The sequence below is a fragment of the Papilio machaon genome, chromosome 4 (assembly GCF_912999745.1).
Source record: "Papilio machaon chromosome 4, ilPapMach1.1, whole genome shotgun sequence".
NCBI lineage: Eukaryota > Metazoa > Arthropoda > Insecta > Lepidoptera > Papilionidae > Papilio > Papilio machaon.
Genome location: NC_059989.1, coordinates 8,497,379 through 8,520,177, shown reverse-complemented (window position 1 = coordinate 8,520,177; position 22,799 = coordinate 8,497,379). Strand labels below are relative to the sequence as shown.

Here is a 22,799-nt window from a genome sequence, read left to right as displayed (position 1 = left end):
ATCTTGCCTTTCTTGAGAATTGTTGCTCATTTTTAAGGTTTGTATCTGTTACATAGTTCATTTGTAGATTACTTAAATACCGAATTAAATCTATTTAGTTATTTTAAGTCTACTAAGAAAGATTATTTCAGCAAATCGATATTTTGCTGCCACCCATCACTCAATCGAATAAATCGATTTACCAAAGAACAACACTTATTATTTAATATCTTATCTGTGGCGTTTCACAATTTCTCATTTTATTTTTCTCAATGAGTTTGGGAGGGGTACGGTGCGTGTGTACAACTAATTCCGGATTAATCGTTTATTTTATTTTATTATTGTCAGCGTGTACGATGTGTTATTGTGAAAATGTGTTAACTTGCTTTAATAGCGTGTAAGGTCACATACTCAGTTTCTCTCCAGTATTTGCAATAATCATGCAAAATGGCCAACGATTTGTGGTCATGTTACTGTTGTACAGAAGCACTGACATGTTGGTTACGCTTAAAACTATCACCTGAAGAGATAGAGCAACGTTACAGAAGTAAAGAGATCGATAGAATATTGGAGAAGGACAAGCAGACCTTACGGCGACAGGTCAAACTTTTGCTACTCGGTGCAGGTGAAAGCGGAAAATCAACATTCCTGAAACAGATGAGAATAATACACAGAGTCAAGTTTGAGCCGGAACTAGTGCGCGAATACCAACATGTGATATATCAGAACATTGTGAAGGGTATACAAGTGTTAGTGGACGCGCGAGACAAGCTCGCGATCCCGTGGGAAAATCCGAGGAACCTCGACATCGGGCAGCAAGCGTTGCACTTCAACAGCAGTGCGTCACTCGACAGCCTGCTGTTCATGCACTACGCGCCACACATACACTCCCTGTGGCTGGACAGAGCCATAAAAAGGGCGTACGACAGGCGGAGAGAGTTCCAACTGGTGAGTGCCTCTCATGTTTGCAAAGTAAACAATGCTTCAGTAACACTTTTCTTTGTTTTATCTGTTCCAATATTTGTCTGAGTTTGTTTTTGATAAGCATTATTTACATACACAACATTATTGATGATTTTATATAGACGGGTTGTTACTTTTACATACTATTGTTGCTTTAACTTAAACACTAATACAAAAGAGTGAAGTTTGTATAACAAACATTTAATAACTTTATTTTATTGCCATATATTTGGATAAAATTCTTGAATAAAATTTGTTTGTCTGAATAATTTTTTATATAGTCTTTATTTATTTTATTAAAAAGTAAATATTTTGTGTACCAATACTAAGATTTTTTTATCAGTAACTTTAAATTTTTTACTGGTACATATCGATTCTTGATTTTATATGCATTGTAAATTCAACTTTCAGTTTTTGTTACATGTAGATCATTTATTTTTTTGTTTAAAAGAAAACTTTTTTTTTAAAGAAAAAATTATATTTTTTGAATACTATTTATGTAATGTTAGAAATTGCTAGTCAATTGTTTTTAATTTATAAAAACAGCGAATATCAATATCACAACACAAATTTTCTTTTTTGCAGATTTATTATCTATATTTTTTGCCTGTAATTAGTTTGGTGACTATCCGATACTATTTGATTGTCAATTTTTTCAGTTATATGCAATGAAAATAGCGAATTGAACCTGATTAAAACAAGCTGAATAAAACCATTTCACAATGTATTTAGAACTAATGATGTATCAGTTGTAATTCTAAGGTTGTAAATGAAATAATTGATATTATTTCTTATCTTATAGCATTAGTCATAGTTTCATTTCGCGTTGCGACACGCTTCACAGACTGAGTTAGATGTTGATTCTAAGGACACACATGTGGTCATTATTGCAACTGTTTTTTACAACTAAAATAAATCAACAAAGGACTGTAACCTCAATTGGTTAGCAAAGATATAATAACCATATGGTGTGTTGTATATACAATTTTTTTGATGCAATTAAATGTAAACTGTGATTTTCGATATCCACAATTTTCGTTTTAGCTTATTATAAATGGTGAATCGCACCCTAGTGTTTCCACCCAACTTGCCTCGTAAGAGACAGAAAATAACCTTCACTACAGGCACCTCAAGATGAATGAATATTACAAATGTACCACTTAATCAGAAATAATACTTGTGTAATAACACCATTTGTAAATTTGGTTTACGACGAGTTTTCATTGTCGAAACGTCTGTATAAGCATAATGTTATGTTTAATTTTTTTAAAGACACTGAGAGGGATGTCAATATAAGTTTCGTTTAAGTGTTTCGACAGATTATAAAATGACAAACATTAAATTGCGTGAAATATATGTCTTAACCCACTATGTAGATATGGTCGTTAGAGCTCATTGATTTATTTTATTCTAATTATTACGGGTCGTGCACTCATTAGCTTTGTTGTAGCATACACCGACACGCCGTTGTTATTCTGTACGGTATTTGTGAGACTTCCTTCGAAAACGGAAGTTTATTAGTGACGCCATTTCGTCCATTCATAGCTATTTATTACGTCAATTTAAAAATTGTTTGCTATACTAATTGGGTATGAGTTGGACACTTGTTTTGTTGGACGGATGAATGATGTAAACAAAACGTTAAGAAATAGAGTTTTGTTTTCATATTAGGTGTCAATAATTTTTCGCCGACCATGGTGGTTAAAACAGATTCGTCGTTGGTCTTGTGTGACACAAGATTTTTAACCAAGAACACATATCTAAAAGTTTAAACTACACGTCTACAAGTAATCATTTTTTTTCTTGAGTCGGTAGTCTTTAATACAAGAATAAGTTCGGTTACGATTTTTAATGTATCTAATCTCTTTTCTCTCTAAGTTCAGTAAATGTGTGTACTTTGTACCTAATATTGTGCAATGTATTATAGTCACGTTATACATTCTTACTCATTTATTGTTGCTTATATTTGTTTATGCTTGTTCTGGTTATTTTTTAAATAATAGTAAATTACTGTCTGTTTTATATTAATGTTTTTTTTGTACTATATTCCAATAAATTACACAATTGAGTTAGTGTTTGAATGTAATCCGTAATTTGGTAGCATTTTATATAAAATCTTTTAGCGATTTTATTTATAAAATAAGGATTACTTCGTTCTTATATTAGATTTATCCTTACGGTCGTCTATTACAAAAAAAAAAATCTTTATCGTCTTTCAACTATGTGACCTCTTTTATGTGTTAGAAATCACGTTAGTACGCTCGTTCTCCCGATGTTGACAACATTTTTCCGGATCTCGAGCCAAAACTGGTACACGGTTACATGTATGGTAAAGCCGTGGTGTGGTGACTTGTATGTGGTAACGTGCGTACAGCACGAATGCTAATTGCATTGCTCGACGCGATGACATGATTTTGCATAGCATATTTGTGGACAAAGAAATACTACGTCAGCATAACATAATAGTGTGGTCAGGGTTGGTAATTTTTTAGTTATAATGAAAATCAGTAAGTCATTGAAAAAGTTTTGCGCAATCTGACTATAAATAATGAATAAGCGTATATAATATCTTATTCAATATTTATTAAGCACTAGTTGTCGCCTGCGACTCCGTCCGCGCGGAATTAAAATAACCTAATAAATAGTCTATGTTTTCTTCCAGATTATTACGTTCTGGAGATACCTTCAAACAAATATCCACCCATCCATCTAAACATTCGCATTTATAATATTAGTAAGATTATTGTCCTTCATAAGTCCAGAAATTGGGATATTAATTGGACCCTGTAAAGCATACAAGATCTAACGAACATTAAGCTGCTTTTGAGTAAATACGATTTGAAATTTAGAGGTTATTTAAGTTTGTGCCTATATAAAATTCGATTAGTAGTTTATTACTAAATATCACCCCTAACTTAGGGTAGGCTACGAGTCCCTCAGTGGGGACGTATAGTGAGCTGATGATGAAATTACTATATATGTCGATCTTAGGATTTTCTTTTCTGCTTAAGAGGGTCCAATTATGATTAGATTGTGTCATGTCTCTATCTTTATGGGCTATATAATTAGGTTTTCGATGTTAAATTTTTTATGTTAATTTAACATAGGACTTTTTCGCAATACATACACGTTGATAACCCTATTTGTATGAAGACTACATGCCTATTGCAATGGTGTGAAATCCATATGCGAACATGTTTTGATAATAGATATAGAGATTAGACTTGGACGCGATCCATTCGTTGTTTGGCTGTTAGTAAACCGCTATTTATCATATGACATTTCGAATACTTTGTTAGAAAACACTTTAACTAAATGAATGTATTTAATATATGTTATTAAGTTATCGTGGTTTTATCAGTTTTTACTCTTATTCTTCAAGTACACAATAATAGACATTTTCCGGGATTCGATCCTCGATATTTAGATAATAAGACGTGCCATACATTAAATTGGCAACCGTAGTGACTAGCATTATATCAAAAATTTTATGTGTGGCCACAAGATGTGTTCATCGGGCCACACGCACGTTATATAATACCTAGGTATCCGCCATAGTTTACTTCGCGCTCTCGATCTTGCTACGGTGATTTTATGCTGGCATTTAAGGTATTTAATTGCGTGCCTTGGGCAATTTTGAATCGACTCGACTCCAGTTATAATGCAGCTGACTGCAAACTACCTACAGGTCGAAAGGACCGGAAATTTATAGCAATTACCGTCATTGTAGGCGGGTACAAGTTTGAACGTTAAGGAATGTTAACATTTAAAAGTTTAATACTGAATGGAGTATTAATGATACTTAAAACATCTTAATCTCTACTTTTATTGATTACATAAAGTAAAAATAATTTACAGACGAAATTGTGCGGTACAATTTTATATCATAACTTCTATTGCTTCTTCACTTCATAAAGTGGGGAGGTTCTGTGTTTTATTTCCCGAATATTCTACCCTTCTTCCTTTAAAACAATTTTTTAATGATACTTCTTCGTGTTTTTCTAAATCTGATTTCTTTATTTATAATTCTTCAGTTTGTCTTTAAGGAATAATGATTAATAGCTATTAATTAATTATCCATTCGATTTTGTTTATAAAAGATACCTACTTCTAAACTGTTTTGCAAAAAAATAGTACTTTATAAATATGCTCGTAGCAAAGATTAACTAAAGTTATTTCTTCGACTACACTGCCTCTGTATCTTTCCGAGATAAAAATATTGCGTTTACAACATCTTAATTCGTTTCCCCTTTCATTTCAAACAAAAAAATGCTTATATTTCTTTGAACAGAAAGCATGGGGATTACGTAATCTATGATTTGAAAAATGAAAGTATATACTCGCAGCAACATCGGAACGGATGCGAAATTGCGTCAGACAGTTTACGTCTCGAATGCCTAGACCGTATATTTTTATCTTAATTAAGCTCAAATATAGGTGTGCAGGTTTCCAGGAACGAAGCGGCCGACCGTTTCGCTATTAGACAAGGTGTAGCTTCCGTGAATTTGTTTTAAAAAAAAGAGGTTTATGCGAGATTATCTTGAACCGTGGCGTTGTGTTCGAACCATTAGCGGTACCTGCACGCAATTAAGTGTCCACGCACTCATGTTTGCGCCGATTTTAAGAGAAAAAAAAAAACCAAAGAGATATTTAATTGGACCAATTCTTTACGCCGCTGGCATTGGTGTGCCGATTAAGGTTATTTGGGATAACAGCATGGTTTCGTAATAATCTGATTTCGATCCAGAATGAAGAAAGGTTCGCATATGACTTTTTAAATGGCTTATAATAAGAAGAAACACAAAGACAGATACACAAAAAATATTATAATATTCGTATGATGTTGGCAATAGATAATTAAACCTAATGTTTTTTTTTATTATATATGTAGTTTCATTGATCAGGTAGCAACGATTTTAGCTCGTCTGTCCTTTGTCATTTTTAACGTATTCCTTAGTCATATACAGAGTAAGTAATTTTCTTTGTTAAGAACATATTACTTTATGCGTAGGAGACAACTTGTGTAATTTATACGACTTTATAGTTAAGAACGGGTAAAGTTGTCATGAATTGAAGAAATCTATACATAAGAGGTTTATTGTGAAAAAAACTATGTTTCGATTTTTTTTTTAAGAAACTAAAGAAAAATTATTTATCAAATTGAATATATTTACATCTTCCATGCATCGTGAATTTTTCCTTTATTGTGGACTATGTTTGCCCTTTGTTAAGTGAACAAATTGACGATCCGAGCCGTCTGACCATCCAGTTGTAACTTAACGTCTCGTAACAACAATATCAAAATTCTTACTACGACGACGTCGAACCATAAATGTTCACATTTGTATGACATAAGTTTGTATAACATGAAATCTAAATTAAATTGAAGTATGTTTTGGAATAGATGGTACATTTTAAGTTTTTTAAATATATTACTGATTCGCGTTTTTTTTATCATTCATTCAAAATTCGAAGGTTTTCTAATTATTTTTGATTATTTACCCTTAGTTTTTGAGAACAATCTTTGTGTAAAACATATCGTCATTGCTGTCATGAACTTTGACAAACCAGAGATAAGAATAAATAAATAAATAAATAACTGCTTTAATAAATACTGTATCCTTCGTTTTCATTAAATAGTTTGAGCAATTATGAATAAGATCATATAAGATGAAAGGTAACTTCAAATGAGCGTTGCTATTAAAAATTGTACGTAACTGCGCGAAGTGTACTAACGCGGATGTACCGCCTCGTAATATGAATGGCCTGGCTCACAGATCTTGCAGCAGATTGCGTTGAAAGTGATTCAGTGTTAGGGATGTTCTGTGGCCTTATAAACATTCATATTTAGATATCGATTGTTATGTTATTTAATAAATGACATTAAAATGATATGAAACATTGAAATGACAAATAATACGCTGAAGATAAACTTTTATTTACAACTTGACTATCTTACTAATATTATAAATGCGAAAGTTTATGTGGATGGATGTTTGTTACAAGGTATCTCCGTAACGGCTCAATAAATCTTGATAAAACTTTGCACAGATGTAGAACATAGTCTGGAAAACACATAGTGTACTTATTAAGTTGTTGAATTCCGCGAGCTCGGAATCGCAAGCGACAGCTAGTATTAATATAAAAAGTAATCAGCTAGCTGGTTTTCAGTAGTTAAGCATTGACAATTGCTGTCAATTAATGATATGATAGTTATCGACATTATCATGCATTTGAAAAGATACATCACTATTCGCGAGAAGTGCTCGATCGTTAAATTTGTATAAACTGGCGACTTTTAAAAATACGCTACATCGGTGCACTATTAAAATGCCTAGGTCGTAACGCGTCATAGGTGAACGAGACCTGGGACCGGTTTCTGAAGCGAAAACGAAAAGGTTGGGTAGGCGGGGTTTTTTTTTTGTTGTGACTCATTAACACTAATTGTGTTTGGTCGGATTGAATTACAATAAGCGCTTGGAGATGTTTTTTTTTTAAATCATCATGACTGTGACCTTAATTGAAAAACGACTTTGTATTGAAGTATACGGTATTTTTTTAAAATTATTAATCAGATTCAATGAGTGTTGTACCACAAGAAGTATAATACGATTGTGTACTAAAGTATCGTATGAATTCGCAGTCTATTGCTAAGGTAACAGGCGAGTGTAATAGTCCTTTCTTTATATCTTCTGTACATCTTACTTAATCAAACTAATGTTATAAATGCGAATTTTTTGATGAATGGATACATGTTTATTTGAAGGTATCTCCGGAACGACTCAACGGATCTTGATGAAATTTGGCACAGATGTAGAACATAGTCTAGAAGAACACATAGGCTACTTATTACGTTTGTTTTTAATTCTTCTTCGTTTGTTCTTAATTTAGTATAATAATAAAATTAGCGTGTCTGTATGTTATTTCGAAAAAAAATCACATTCCGTGAATGTGATGTATTTGATTGACATATAGCGAAAAATTAACTTTTTATATTTTTGTCTGTCTGTCTATCTGCAAGCCGCCTTTGTCAGGTACAAAGGCTTACACTCCGGAACGGCTGAGCCTTTCTTGACGGGACTTTGACTGGAAAGTACTACTACTGTACACTGATGTGCGCGGGAATATTGTAATCTACTTTTAAAAAAAAAATCTAGCTGACAAATTCGCGGGCGACCGCTAATAATCTAATAAATTTTTCTGTCATTTGTATAGACACGTCTTACGCTAAAAATGCGAAATGGTCCGTTGTCGGAAAGTAAGGCAACCAATTAATTTGTTCGTGCCTTCCTCGAAGCACTCGCGTGACTTCGTATCTGTCTGATTGGCAGTTACAATCGACGATCTCTTTCGTTTAAATTCATCAAAGGATTTTCGACCTTGCTTGTCCTTGAGAAACAGTTCAATTATTTTAATGTTAAGATATACATACATACACACAATTACTATCTCTTATATTGTGTAACATTAACGGAGATTTAAGTCTCAGAAACCCACGGTAAAAGATGTATATGTGGTGATATTGAGGTCAAGCGATAGATTATTCTTTTTTTTTTTAAATAACTAAAAATATTACGATTGTTGAACTTAGAAAATATCTTAATCCGGCGTAAATCCATGTGTGAGTCATATAGAAGACGATGGTGCTAACGATACGGTCCGACCGACGGTCCTGTTTGAGTGTTCTCTCTGGGATGTTGATTGAATTAGTGCACGCCTTGCCCCGGTACGTCTGCCATGGTGTTATAATGCACTTAATTCTACCCGATAACACTCTAATCCAACTTTATACGGGATAATACGTGATAGGGATAAGGGTTGTTAAAGGCGATAAAATTAAGCGATCAATGTCAACGAATGACGGATTCTTTTGTAATTGTAAAAGTATTTTTGGTATTTTTCTTTTTGTTTAATGTCTCCGTTTGCATTTACTACTGTGAAACGTAGTAATATAGCTTTTTTACGATGTTTGCGAGGTCACATGCATAACTGTAGTACTGATAAACCTTCCGTAGTTATGATATTCTTTTATGCTGGGCAGACAGACAATGTAAAGTTAAAACTAAACTCTACTGGGATGATATTGTCTTAGATTTCGCTATCGTTATAAATTTCTAGTTTAACTACAACCAGCTTAACTTTACGTTGTATTGCTTAGTGTATTACCAACTTTACTCATTAACGTATCCAATATTGGTTGGTTAAGTGGATATTGTGTTCGAAGCGATCCGAAACCTTAGCCGTTGTTAGGGTTCAATTAGAGCGGGCTATTAACACTCAGCGGGCTGGGCGCGGTGTGCGGAGAGGTGGCGTGGCACTGCTGGTGCAAACTGGAGCGTTCCCATTTCCTAACAATGGCATTGTAGATGTTTATCACTTCTGTATTTGCGTGAGTTTACGCACACCGATTTACGGTACTACATAGCGAATGCTGACTGTTTATCTCGCAGTATTGTTGTTTACCTAAAATTTTATTTATTTTGCAGTCGATTGCTGACTGTCTTAGGCATACACACCATAGAGAATCGGGGTAGTAAGATCCAAAACAGAGATAATCTTTTTTTGTTTTTATATTTCCATGCGGTGGTCTACCAATAGGTAAATGTTATGGTGTGGACTAGATGATCTAGCTTTTTGTATTAGAAAAAAATAAATTAAACTTGGCTCATAGTGATTGTGAGCGATTGCCAGTGTCTATTACTATTTAAAGTCAGTTATTTATTTATCGCTTTGTTTATTTCCGTACTGATTGAGTTGTTAATGTGTTGCGTCTGGAAATAGTCCAATTATGTACAGAGATACATCTAACAGAGTACTAGGGCTAGGCGAGGATAGTGAGGTATTGCATGTGTTTTGTCTTTTTAATACATAGATGATCAAAGCATAAGTATTAAATTTTAATCAGCCAAAAATAAGTGAGTGGTTTTCGGCTTTATGTGAATAATTTGTGACATTCAAAGTTGCCGCGTACACTGTTGATTGTAAGTTGTTTAGTGCTTCTGTCTATCCCATTTAATGTCCTGCGGATTTAATTATTCCCGTTGCTAATTTTATAAAGAAAATGCCTGCAAAAACAAAGTGGATTAACCTTAAATACGCCAGACGAGTAATTTGTTAGGATAGGTCGTTAGACAGTAATTAAGATTTTAGAACGGTGCTCCACTTAGATCTTTGGTGGATTTAGATGTAGCGTGACGTCATCGACACCTACACCCGATGTTCATCACGAACAGATGTTAACAACGCCCGCTTTAATTTGCACTGCACTCGGAATTCTGCTACCCGTCGTAATAAGCTTGTCTTTTGAAGTATAAAAAAATGACTTTATAGAGATGATAGAGCTTGTAATGAGATGTACTGGTCTAGATAGAAATAGGTGCAAAGAAATACCCGAAAAAATAAGATAGTACGATTTTAAAATTCTAAATAATCACATTGAAATCACAGAATACGGCAGAATATTCTTTTTTTGTGATGTAATAATTAAAATCTACGTAATATAACCTTCCCGGTTATATAAAAAGAGAGGTTTCTACTTTATCTTTGTGGTAAATATAGTAAATAAGACATTTCCGCTTTGTGACAGGTTGCATTAAATTAACACGTTGTGCGTACGTTATCACAAGGTGACAGTAATATAGTCGGAATGTGGAAATTTCTGTAATTTACTTATTCGCGGTAATATGTTGAATATCCGCGTCACTCTTTGCCAACTTTTTCTGTACACATGTCGTGCACTTGTTACTTCTTATTTTTTTACTAATGCAATAAATGCGAAAGTTTAGATGGATGGGATGGAAGTATAGATGTTTGTTAGCAAACTCCAAAACGCCTAACGTATTTATTGCAGGTTAAAATAGTGCAGAAGCTTCTTATTAAGTTTTTTTAATCCGCGAGGACAAATTCGAAAGCATACGCTAGTGTAATAATAAAACCATATTTTTTAATTAAAACTGTATGACTGTGCAAATTGAACGTTACCCTCGTTGAAATCGGATCAGCCGTTCGTAGGCTATAGGCGTTCGCAATGGAATTAAAACATACGTGCAAACTTACATACATAAAAACTTACAAACCCGTGAAAATTACCCTCTTGTCAGTTTGGTAATAATCAATATTCAACTCAGGACGTACGTTATCTCTTTCTACTTAAATACATAAGGTTATACCGGCATCTTTCATGCAGACAGAGCTACTGTTCTCTGCTGACCCCATCAGCTGGCCCATTGTTTATAATCCTATATATCGTAGGGAAGACAATGCCTCATTGAGAATGCTTTCGCGATAAAATATATTTATGGCGTCAATGGGCTTTATTGTATATAATTCAATTCTTAATGTTTTCGCTGTTGAATATTTGAAATACAACTAGAAACTAGAAAGAACTATGACTCATATATCATTGTGATTCGAAGATTAAAGATTATTTAATAGACCAAGTATTATGATATTAAAAAAAAGGTGAATAATAAAAGCGCAATATTGTTGAGTATAGAATAGAGCATTTACTTATAACAGAACAACGAGCCTCTCTATGATATGTTCTAGTATCACCTTTTCACGAACCAGACGTGTTTTTAAAACTGTGCTTTCACCTATTTTAACCCATTTGTATCGAAATACGTGAGAAAATGCTCTAGACTCTAGTGTATATTCACCTTTAGATTACGACAGTACACAATCAGCATGCAGTAAAAATCGAAATCCTGTCTACCGATCTTTTTTTGTTTTATATCAGGTACGAAAAATAATTGAACAAGTTCAATACAAAAACAAAACAACGTGTTTATATCGTATCATATTTATAAGGAAACAGTTTGCGTCTTTGTATAAATAAAAAAAAATGTAATTCGGGATCAACTTGCGACTACACACTCATATGGTATGATTAAATAAGACATCCAAATACGATTTTAAAGCGGTTCAAACCTTGTCTTTTATAGTTGAAGAGGCGAGAGGATAGCAGGTGCACTGTACGTAGTTCTTACACCATATTTGTAAGGCGGGGTGAAGGAACTCGCCACCGGCGTTGATCCTGTATATATTTATATTACTATGCTGTTGACGTATGTGGGTACTCCTGATTGATTTCTTCTCTACCTTACTTGTTAGTAATTATATTATGGTGAGAGAAAATCGACATTCTAAATTAGTCTTGTATATTCATACTATGTTAGAGCAATTACTATCCTTTTTTTTTACTGAAACTGTTTTTAATTTTATCGATATATAGCTAAAACAAAGATAAACATTTCTGTTTATTTTACTAGCTGTCGCCAGCGACTACGTCCACGCTGAATTAAAAAAAAAAACTTAATTAGTTGCCTATGTGTTATACATCTATTTCAAATTTCAGCAAGATCCATTGAGACATCCTGGAGATAAAAAAAGATAAAAAAAAAAATGAAAAATAGATGTTGGCCGATTCTCAGACCTACTGAATATGCTCACAAAATTTCATGAGAATCGGTCAAGCCGTTTCGGAGGAGTACGGGAACGAAAACTGTGACATGAGAATTTTATATATTAGAAGATATTAGTATGATTCGCAATCTTATAATTGTAGAGCAAAGTCACGTTTATTAAAATTATAAGTGCACTAATACAAGGCCCATCTTTGTTCAATAAAAAGGATCTACATGATTAAAAATACTCAGTACATTCTATTGAAGCTGAGTTACAAGTATGCTTTCATTGCGAGTAGAGTGTACTCTTGAGGCACAGGTGTGAACAGCGCCTTACAAATGGTGTCGGTACTACAACCGTATGATTGTGCACGCTGCGGTTACCTGTGTATCTATGTATTTAGCACTCTATGTGTGTATGTGTGTAATCTCACAGCAATACGCCATCTCTATGTTATACATAATGCTTCAACTCCAAATATATTGTGTCCCGTTCTGCGACGTGACAGAATCGTAAAATAGAGAAGCATGAAAATGTCAATTTTTTGGAACGAAGTTCCTTATCGCGCGTTGTGAAAGGGGGCTAGACGGAAAAAATTCTTACGAAAAGTTGTCACGACACTTTTTGCTATGTCACCATGGCAACGACGCGACAATATATAACGAAAATTCATAGAAATAAAATGTACTTCTTGTGAAGACTTAAGTTTTTTATGCATAGAATAAACATTGGTTCCTTCACTAATTAATTGAAAGGAACTTCGTTCCATCCGGGTGTCCCTTGACACCTCTCAAGTTTTTTTCTTTGCAAATTATGTTGGTCGAATTAATGAGTTCAATTCGCACAAATCGTTTAAATTTGCCTGCTAGAATTCGAAGAGTTCTCAGTTGCTTTACTGTAATGTGAACAAGAGCTGTATACTTTGCAAATGAAATTTATCATTGAAAAAGCGAACTTAATGTCTTAAATGTATATTTAATATGTAAGGCGAGTAACGGACTCACTATGCCCCAGTCACTGACTTGTTTTCTGCTGTAACACTGAACCTCATAAATAACGCTTTTGACTGCGATTTCGTTCGCGTGGAAATATAATAAAAAACAGGATAAATAATAGTGTTATTTAAGGCTATTTCTAAATATGTTCCAAATTTGAATAAGTTGAACCATTGTAGAGTTATCTAGTAAATAATATTATGTTAATCAAACGTATATCACGGGAACAGTATACAGTGGATTTCCGGTATCATAGGAAGCCTATGTGTTCTTCCAACCTGTGTTCCACATCAATACCAAATTTAATTGAGATCCGTTTCGCTGTGCTGGCGATATGATTTAATTAATTAATTACCTTTTTTTATAAAATAGACGACAAACGACATTTTCAGTATATGCCGAAATGTAGTGTATTTTATGTTTATAAAATGTTTTTTTTTTGTCTTTATGTATTGTACAACGGTATCTTTTTTTGACAAAAGAATAAAGTACAGAGTAGGTATGTTTGACGCACGTGAACAATTGGTCGGCAGTTGAATATCTAGGTCGATTGATCCATGTTCGCTTTGCTTTTCTGATTAGACCGAGGACCTTCGTGATTGGTTAATGTGGTCAGATGTCGTGATTTTGAAGGCCTCAATTAAAAGGTAACAGTAACGGTTCAAACTGTCAAAAAAACAAAACCCCAACGGATTGTGTGACACAAAGGGATATACGAATTGACATGACACATAATAAATGAGTTCAGTCGTTTATGCTGTAGGATGTTAAAATGTAATTTTAAATTAGGCCTTTTCCGTCGTTCTATATTTATTAAAAAAATATTTTGTGTTAGTTACCAAAGTTTTTTGAAAGTCTAGTTTTCTGCGGCTATAATAAAATTAATAATGTAAGTTATAATACAAAAATCAATTTGCAATTATTATTTATCGTATGTCAAAATAAATAATATCCAGAATGGCAAATCTCTGTACAAGGAACTGGCTGCTAACTGATAAGGATAAAGTGATTTTGAATTAGTTATTAGTTTATGATCATTTATAGGTATTTTTTTCTACCTATAGCGGTATAAGATTATAATCTAGTTATCTATAATGATACTAGCTGTCGCCCGCGACTCCGTCCGTGCGCAGTTAAAAAAAATGAAAAATAGATGATGGCCGATTCTCAGACCTACTGAATATGCTCACAAAATGTCATGAGAATCGGTCAAGCCGTTTCGGAGGAGTACGGTGACGAAAACTGTGACACGAGAATTTTATATATTAGATTATAAAGATGCTAGTATATTATATTTTTAATTTAGGTAGTGCAGTTTGATAAGTTAGTAATTGACTTAAACAATTGAATCATTAATAATGAGTCATATGAAATTAAATAAATAAACTTTGTTTACTAGATCTTAAAATTAACTCTATTGCTGTTATATTAGCACACACATTGGGTTCACATTATGATGATCCTGGCTTCCAGATTTAGTACATCGTTTATACGATCCTTATTTTACTAGTATAAAGTTGGTAAATTATAAAGCAATGATATAGTGCGGACACAAGTGCACGTGCCAGCATTAGCGCTAAGTGAAGTCGGCGCCGGCCGCTTCCGCGCGACTTTACAACGTACATGTATGATATAGAAAGCTCTTGTACCACATATAATACCCTCTAGTAATACAGTGTAAACTCTTTATAACGTTATCCTTTATAACAATAAATTCCCTGTAACGTTGAAGTGAGCCCAACTTGGTTGGTTTGCGTTAAAACCCACATATTGAAAAACTCTTTATAGCGATACGCCTTTCTCTATTATGACAGTAAATATTTATTATCGGTATTATTGTTTATGTTATGTTATCTTGTTAATTTGATTGTTTTTTGTTCACTCCATATAACGATAACTCTCTATAACGACAAAAATGCTCAGCCCCTGAGTTTCGTTATAAAGAGTTTACACTGTAATTTTATGAGATGAAAAAAAATCAGCGATTGAAAAACCTGATATTCTAAATTATAATATGATGTAATTTGATCAAATTGAAAATGAATATTCTTCTAATCTTTTACTATTTCCTATATGGTTTCTAATATTCTTAGGGACATTCACAAACACTTAATTATACGTAGGTATCATGTGATTTTACGTTGGGTAATAATGAGTAACTATATGGAATTACTGCTTGGTGCGCTTCAAATTGGTTATTTACTGAGCAATCGTAAGACGGATCTTACTTGTAAACATGTTAAGTGCAAACGTATGCAACGTTGGATACACAGGAGTGAACTTGCAGATCTGTACAAACAGATACATAAAGTCAGAAATCAGGAACCAAATATGTACTTCTTTATGTAAATTTATATGTAATGTTAAATGTAAAATAGTCGTCCGAGTTTGTTTTTATAGAGGAGGCCTTGCACGTAATTTTGGATATGCATTCGTAATAATATAATGACGTTTTTTACTTGCGCTGTGAAGGCAAATTAACTATTGCCTAATTTACATTAAAAATGATAAATTGACTTCAGACGCGTTTTTAATGTAGGAAGGCTTAGTTTCCAAGTGTAACAGTTGAACAAAGAACTGAGATATTAGGTCCTTACATATGAAATTGGCGTTTTTCGTACTGGCCACTTTAATCACGAATTTCTCCTCTTTGGTAAGGAATTCCAAATTCAAATTTGTACAGCTATAGACTCATGTATTTGTGGTTCGATGACCGTCATTCATTTGTTTTTTTTCTTCTGTTTTTTTCTGTTTGCGTCACTCATTTTACAAAATGGAAAACTTAAAATATCGCATTATTTACGAGTACGAGTTCCGCCGTGGCAATAGTGCTGCGGAAACGACTCGAAGGGTGAATGATGTGTATGGCGGTCGTGTTGCAAAAGAAAACACAGTTCGTTTTTGGTTCCAACGTTTTCGTTCTGGAAATATCGATCTGTAGAACAAGCTCCGTGGACGGCCTGAGACTCAAGTTGATAATGAAGAGTTGAAGGCTATTGTCGAAGCGGATCCATCGCAAACCACGTCCGAGTTAGCTGCAGGCTGCGATGTTAGTAATAAAACTGTTTTAATTCACTTGAAGCAAATTGGGAAGATTAAAAAGCTTGAAAGGTGGGTACCTCACGAATTGACTGAAGCAAGCCGGCAAACGCGCGTCGACTGTTGCGTTACAATTCTAAACCGGCACAATAATGAAGGTATTTTAAACCGAATCATTACCTGTGATGAAAAATGGGTTCTTTACGATAATCGGAAGCGCTCAGCGCAATGGTTGGATCCTGGCCAGCCAGCCAAATCCTGCCCCAAGCGAAAATTAACCCCAAAAAAGTTACTTGTAAGCGTTTGGTGGACTAGTGCCGGTATTGTTCATTACAGTTTTCTCAAATCTGGCCAGACTATTACGGCTGATGTCTATTGTCAGCAATTGCAAACCATGATGGAAAAGCTAGCGGCTAAACAACCTAGGCTGGTCAATCGCTCCACGCCACTGCTGCTTCACGACAACGCTAGACCACACACTGCGCAACAGACGGCTACTAAATTAGAAGAGCTTCAATTGGAAAGTCTAAGACATCCTCCGTACTGCCCGGACCTTGCTCCAACAGATTACCATTTTTTTCGAAATTTGGATAACTTCTTACAAGGGAAAAAATTCAACTCCGATGGGGCAGTCCAAATCGCCTTCAAAGATTTTATTGATTCCCGTCCGACTGGTTTTTTTAGTAAAGGGATCAATGAACTACCTATGAGATGGCAAAAGTGCATAGAAAATAATGGTTCATACTTTGATTAATTAAATATATTATATTAAAAAATATTCGACTTTTTGTTCCTCCCATACAAAACGCCAATTTCATATGTAAGGACCTAATATTAACACTTGTGCTTGTGTCTGTAAAATGAAATATATTGCAATATACTTGCAATAATTCAATGGTTTGGGTCTTTCTGTGTAATAAACAATTTATTTGGTACATTTATCCCAAACAATAAACTTTTGTGAATGGAATACAGATGTATAAGAACAGTCTTGGCTATTTTAGTGACTTCAGGTGTCCGCTCGCTCGTTTGCCATCTTCTTACTATGAAAAAAAATATCCAATACATTGATTTGCATATTAATTGTACTTCATTTAATGTTCCAGAGTGACTCTGTGAGTTATTTCTTCGGTGAGTTGGAGCGTATCGCACGGCCTGACTATGTGCCCTCGCATCAGGACATCCTGCACTGTCGGAAGGCCACCAAAGGCATCACGGAGTGCACCATCAACATCAACAATGTGCCTTTCGTGTTCGTCGACGTGGGAGGGCAGAGGACGCAGCGCCAGAAATGGACGCAGTGTTTCGACTCCGTCACCTCCATACTCTTCCTCGTGTCATCGTCGGAGTTCGATCAGGTGCTGTCGGAAGACAGGTGAGACCTATATGTTATGGTTAAAGTACACCGCTATAACTTCTATTGCTATGCATATTGGGTAGCGGCTCATTTTCCTCAAGTAACTTATTGCTACACTTACCTCGCTGAGTGGTCCCCTTAGTATGTGTTCGCTTTAGTATGAGAGACTTGTATCTGAAGTTAATGTACGACATTTTTCATCAGTTGCTGTTATCAAAGGAAAATAATTTTGAAATTATATGAAGGACTTAGACTGACTTCGGAATAATAGAAAGAATTTCAACACACGATTGCGAAGACTTGTCAAGGACCATTTCCGGTTTTGTTTTTTATTTCGTAGTTTTTTTACTCGTTTAATAAAATGATATCTGTCTTAATCTTAACAGCCAGTTATAAGAAAAGGGTTATAAAGTCGTAATCGAATCAATACATAAACACACAACTTTGGCAACAGAATATATGAATGATGAGTAGAACGATGTATGGCAACACCTTAAAGGTGTTACCATAAAAAACTAAGCGTAAACATTGAATCTCAGTCTATATTAAGTTTACACACGCACACTAAAGTTGTAAAAGTAAGCCGCAGATGTAAATATGATTTTATTGGGTCACTATTCGAATACGTTATGGCGTCGTAAAACGATAACACGATAGATCCGCTTCATCAGATACGAAGTATGTTCCCGTTTATATGACGTGGTTTGATACATTTTTTTTGGACGAATGACAAAAAACAAACGTTTTTTACACTAAGGGTCTTAAGACCTAGAATTTTCATCGAAATGTAATCGAGATAAACAATCCCGAAACTTGCATCTTTGTCATTGTCCTCCAACTTACGATTTTCGAGGCCGATGTGTAAAGAAATCTTCATATATATAGATCACTTATCCTATTTAAATACGAATGTAGATAATTAAAAATATTGAAAAACATTATCAAAGAAAAAAAAAATTAATTAATTACGAAACTGATATTTTACAAGATTCGACAGATTTTTTTTTAAGAAAAGAATGCATTTGCATCGACAATTTTAACTCGTGATTACTATGTTTATGATCGTTTAGCATTTTTCGTAAATGGTAAATTAAACGTTCATAAATCTCATCATATTTAAAAGTGTTATTACAAAACACTTAAGATAATTCAAGGACAAAGGGGCAATCAATTCCCGCAGGCTATTTAACTCGAGAGAGCTGTAAAGGGCCCATCAGCGAGTCAGACGCCTCAGACATGTTGCTCTACATTTGATAGTATAAAGAGCAGTTTATATAAATCTACACAGTTATAATTATACCCGATGTAACTACAACATTTTTAATTAGAAAAAATTCAAATGACGTTTTGATATCCTAGTTATTTACTGGTTGAATAACACGAAGGTTTTTGTAATATACAAGAATATAAGAAGCAATGTAAGTTCTAACTTTTTTTTTTTTTCATAAAATGTATTACAGTCAAAACCGTTTATGGCGACATCGTTTAGAACAAGATACCGGTTAAATTGACCAAAATCAAAGGTCCTGGCTGAATGTTATATACATATCTTTCCTATTAATACCTGTCACCGGTTGTTACAACTATCGGTTTTTACGACTCAATATGAGTAGTCCCTTCGATGTCGTTATAACAGATTTTGACTGTAGTTAATAAAAAATAGTATGTTCAGTGAAAATATTAAAAACATATCCAAAGGTCTGTTTATTATTCTACTAAACAAGATAATTTAGACTTGTATAAATCCTTACCTTACGTCCTACAAGTATACCCTAGGATTTCATCGGTTTTACGTCAATTAAATAAGATTAGTTTTTATTTTTTATTCTTGTGGCCTGTAATTTACACTTTTCCTGTTTACTGTATTAAGGAAATTCTTGCACGTACAAACTTAAAAAAAATCTATTCATTTGCCTTGATAAGTCCGGAGTCGCTTTATTAAATTATTCTTCGTAATTATAAAGTCACGAAATTGTAATTTAAATTCAGGAACAGTTTGCTTACAAAGCGGTGTTAAGACAAAAGATACGTCGCGGTTAGAGGTCGATACAGTTAAGTGGTAATATTAGTATAATACGTTATTGTTAATGTGGAATCTTTATAAACAAATGCAATTAATCGTTTATTATAATGTTTACGTTTGTCGTATGTTTATACATAAATAATTAACATGTTACAAGTTATATATACAAGTTAATATAGATAAAGTTTACGTAAATGTTATTAATCAATTGGCTTTTTATTTCAACTCTCATTAATACATAAAGCTGTTGCTACATAGCTCTATGTGCTTGATTAAATAAGATCATCATATAACTTATACAAATGTTAACATCGTAAGGAAAAAGTCGAGCATCGGTGGCTCAGGGGTTAAGCATTTGACTTACAATCTGCAGGTACTGGATTCGAATCCCGCCATGTACTGATTTGATTTTCGATTTACATATGTACATTTATGCGACGTTCTTACGGTGAAGGAAAACATCGTGATGCTGCACATATCTGGGAAGAAATTTAATGATATGTGTGAAATCAACCAACCAGCATTTGAGGGTAGGCTCCGAACCCCTCTGTGGGGACGTATAGTGAGCTGATGATGAAGAAAAAAGTAGTCTACTACAGCCTCTTCCTTGCATACTCGTATCGACAAATAGCTTTTGATTGTTTTAAAAAAAATTGCAATAAGTGAATTTATACGAACAAAACACCACCAAAAAGTTACATGTAATTCTGGTAATCATTCGTCGTTCTACTTATTCATTTTACAATGTACATTAAAAATTACCGTTTGCGCAAAATTAAAAGTGATGTAATTTAAAATTGTGTAATTAGAAACACTTGATTATTTCCATTATTTTATCTCGGGTTTTATCACCGCCAAGATATGTATAAGCGTGATAAAGCACTCGTATGAAACAAACGATATCACAATGAATCAGTTGTAACTATTCCTATTTGTTTACACAAAAACACACAATGTGTACACAGATCAGATCCGATCTTTCAGTCACTTGTCACTCACTCATTGAGTCATTCACTCACGAAATTTTATAATGAGAGTCATTTACACACATTTCCGTCACCCACGTACACGCATCAAATGCAGTAATGGTCGCCCACATTATATCTCATATCCATGTCACATTATAAGTAATTTTCAATCAAAAAATTATTACTGTCATAAATTTTTAATCGTAGATGAGAAATGCTTAGTTAATTGAAATGAGGTTACGATATATTTTATGATTAAGTTATGATGTTGTTAACTTCAAAAAGGAGAGCTAATTATTTAGCCGGTTTAATATTACCGATACGAAGTTTGGATTCGACACACTTATTTTTTTAGCTATAGTTAGTAATCTAGTTATAAATATGTGACCGAAGCCGAAGCCGAGCACTTCCCCCCCCCCCCTGTTTACGTAAAAATGATTAAACATTTTTTTAATTCTTTCAACCTGTAATAACATCAACAACTCGAATTATTCGCATTAAATGTAACCGATTTTTACTTAATTTTCCTTATTGAAAATCTATAGATACTTTTTTTTGGATATTTCTAGTTTATAAATCGTCGAGTTAAACTAAATTAATTCTCAATACCTTTACCTACACCGAAATGTGAGTCACGAAGCTAAAACCGGTACGAGCTTATTAGCGTTGCGCTAACAAACTAAATCGTTGTTATTCCAGGAAGACGAACCGGCTCGCCGAGGCCCTCAACATATTTGACACAATCGTCAACAACGTCAACTTCAAAGGGATATCGATCATTCTCTTTTTGAACAAGTCTGATCTACTCGCGAAGAAAGTCGCCAGTAAGGAGACGGATATACGCTGGTACTATCCCCAATTCACCGGCGACCCTCACAATCTACAGGATGTTCAGATGTTCATACTCAACATGTTCGCCAATGTCAGACGCGAACCGAAGACAACCCTTTACCACCACTTCACCACCGCCATCGATACGCACAACATCGAGGTCGTCTTCAACTCTGTCAAGGACACGATCCTCAACCGTAATCTTGAATCCCTGATGTTGCAGTGACGGTATACATGGACTCGATACATTGATTGTGATACGTCTTGGGCAATATTGAGTTGTAAGTTCGCAATATTGATATTATATGCACAGCGATTTAAATACAACGATCCAACGGATCTATGGCACATTTTCAATGAAAGTACAATTTATGTCATCCCCACCCATTAGAGTTAAATGGCCGTTTACACAAAACGTTTGTTTATGAATTTGAAGCCTTCCAAGGATTGTTATATTTAAATCTTTGTATGGACAAAGGGGTGCGTATTAAAAGACAGTAATGTGATGTTTGTATGGCCTTCAATGCGGCCTATTACGTGGGGAATTGCATTCGTCCGCCGAACGTTGCGTTCGGAGACGTATACGTAGTCATATTGTAATGAGAACATTTTTATATATCAGTATATTTATGACCAAAAAAATGTAGATTTTGCACTTAAATTATATAATTAGAAATCACTTTCTTTTTGATAGTTTTATTTGTGTACGGACGATGTTTGATCGCGTTTGATATGGACAAGGAATTGGAGTAATTCGGTGATGCAGTACATACTCTTGTAGGAATATAAGTTGTCATGTAATCGATTTATAATCGTAGTTTGTTTAGAGGGAATTCAGTACCAACGAATATTTGATTTAGCTCTCAAAATTAAGCTCTAATCTGTTGAGCTCAGTGTTGATTTTTGCTTGTTTGACTTAAAGTGCCAAGTTTGATCTGATGTTAACAAGGAACCGTTCATAGTGAATATATGGACTTGCTCAGATACTCAAAAATAAGTACAGATTAAAGTAATCCCTTTAGGGAGTAAAAGTGTACATATTGATATCGTATACTGTGATTTTTTAAAATTATTAATAACGATAATTTGCATTAAAGTCACTTTATGACATATCGTGAATTATACGAAAAAGATGCAAAAATTTGTTAGAAATGTCACCAATTCTATGACAAAAATATCGTGGTTTAACAAATATACAAAAAAAAAAATACTACCATTTTTCTCCACTGCCAGTTTAA

The 22,799-nt window shown here is 34.0% G+C and overlaps 1 protein-coding gene across 1 annotated transcript; it reads left to right on the top strand.

The window, feature by feature from the left end:
* The first annotated feature begins 154 nt into the window (after positions 1 to 154).
* On the top strand, positions 155 to 22,759 carry LOC106720633 (guanine nucleotide-binding protein subunit alpha homolog). The gene is made up of 3 exons (XM_014515354.2): positions 155 to 927; positions 17,489 to 17,757; positions 21,430 to 22,759. The coding sequence occupies exons 1-3, from the start codon at positions 427 to 429 to the stop codon at positions 21,785 to 21,787; spliced, it is 1,128 nt and encodes a 375-aa protein (XP_014370840.1). The 5' UTR covers positions 155 to 426; the 3' UTR covers positions 21,788 to 22,759.
* The last annotated feature ends 40 nt before the right edge of the window (positions 22,760 to 22,799 follow it).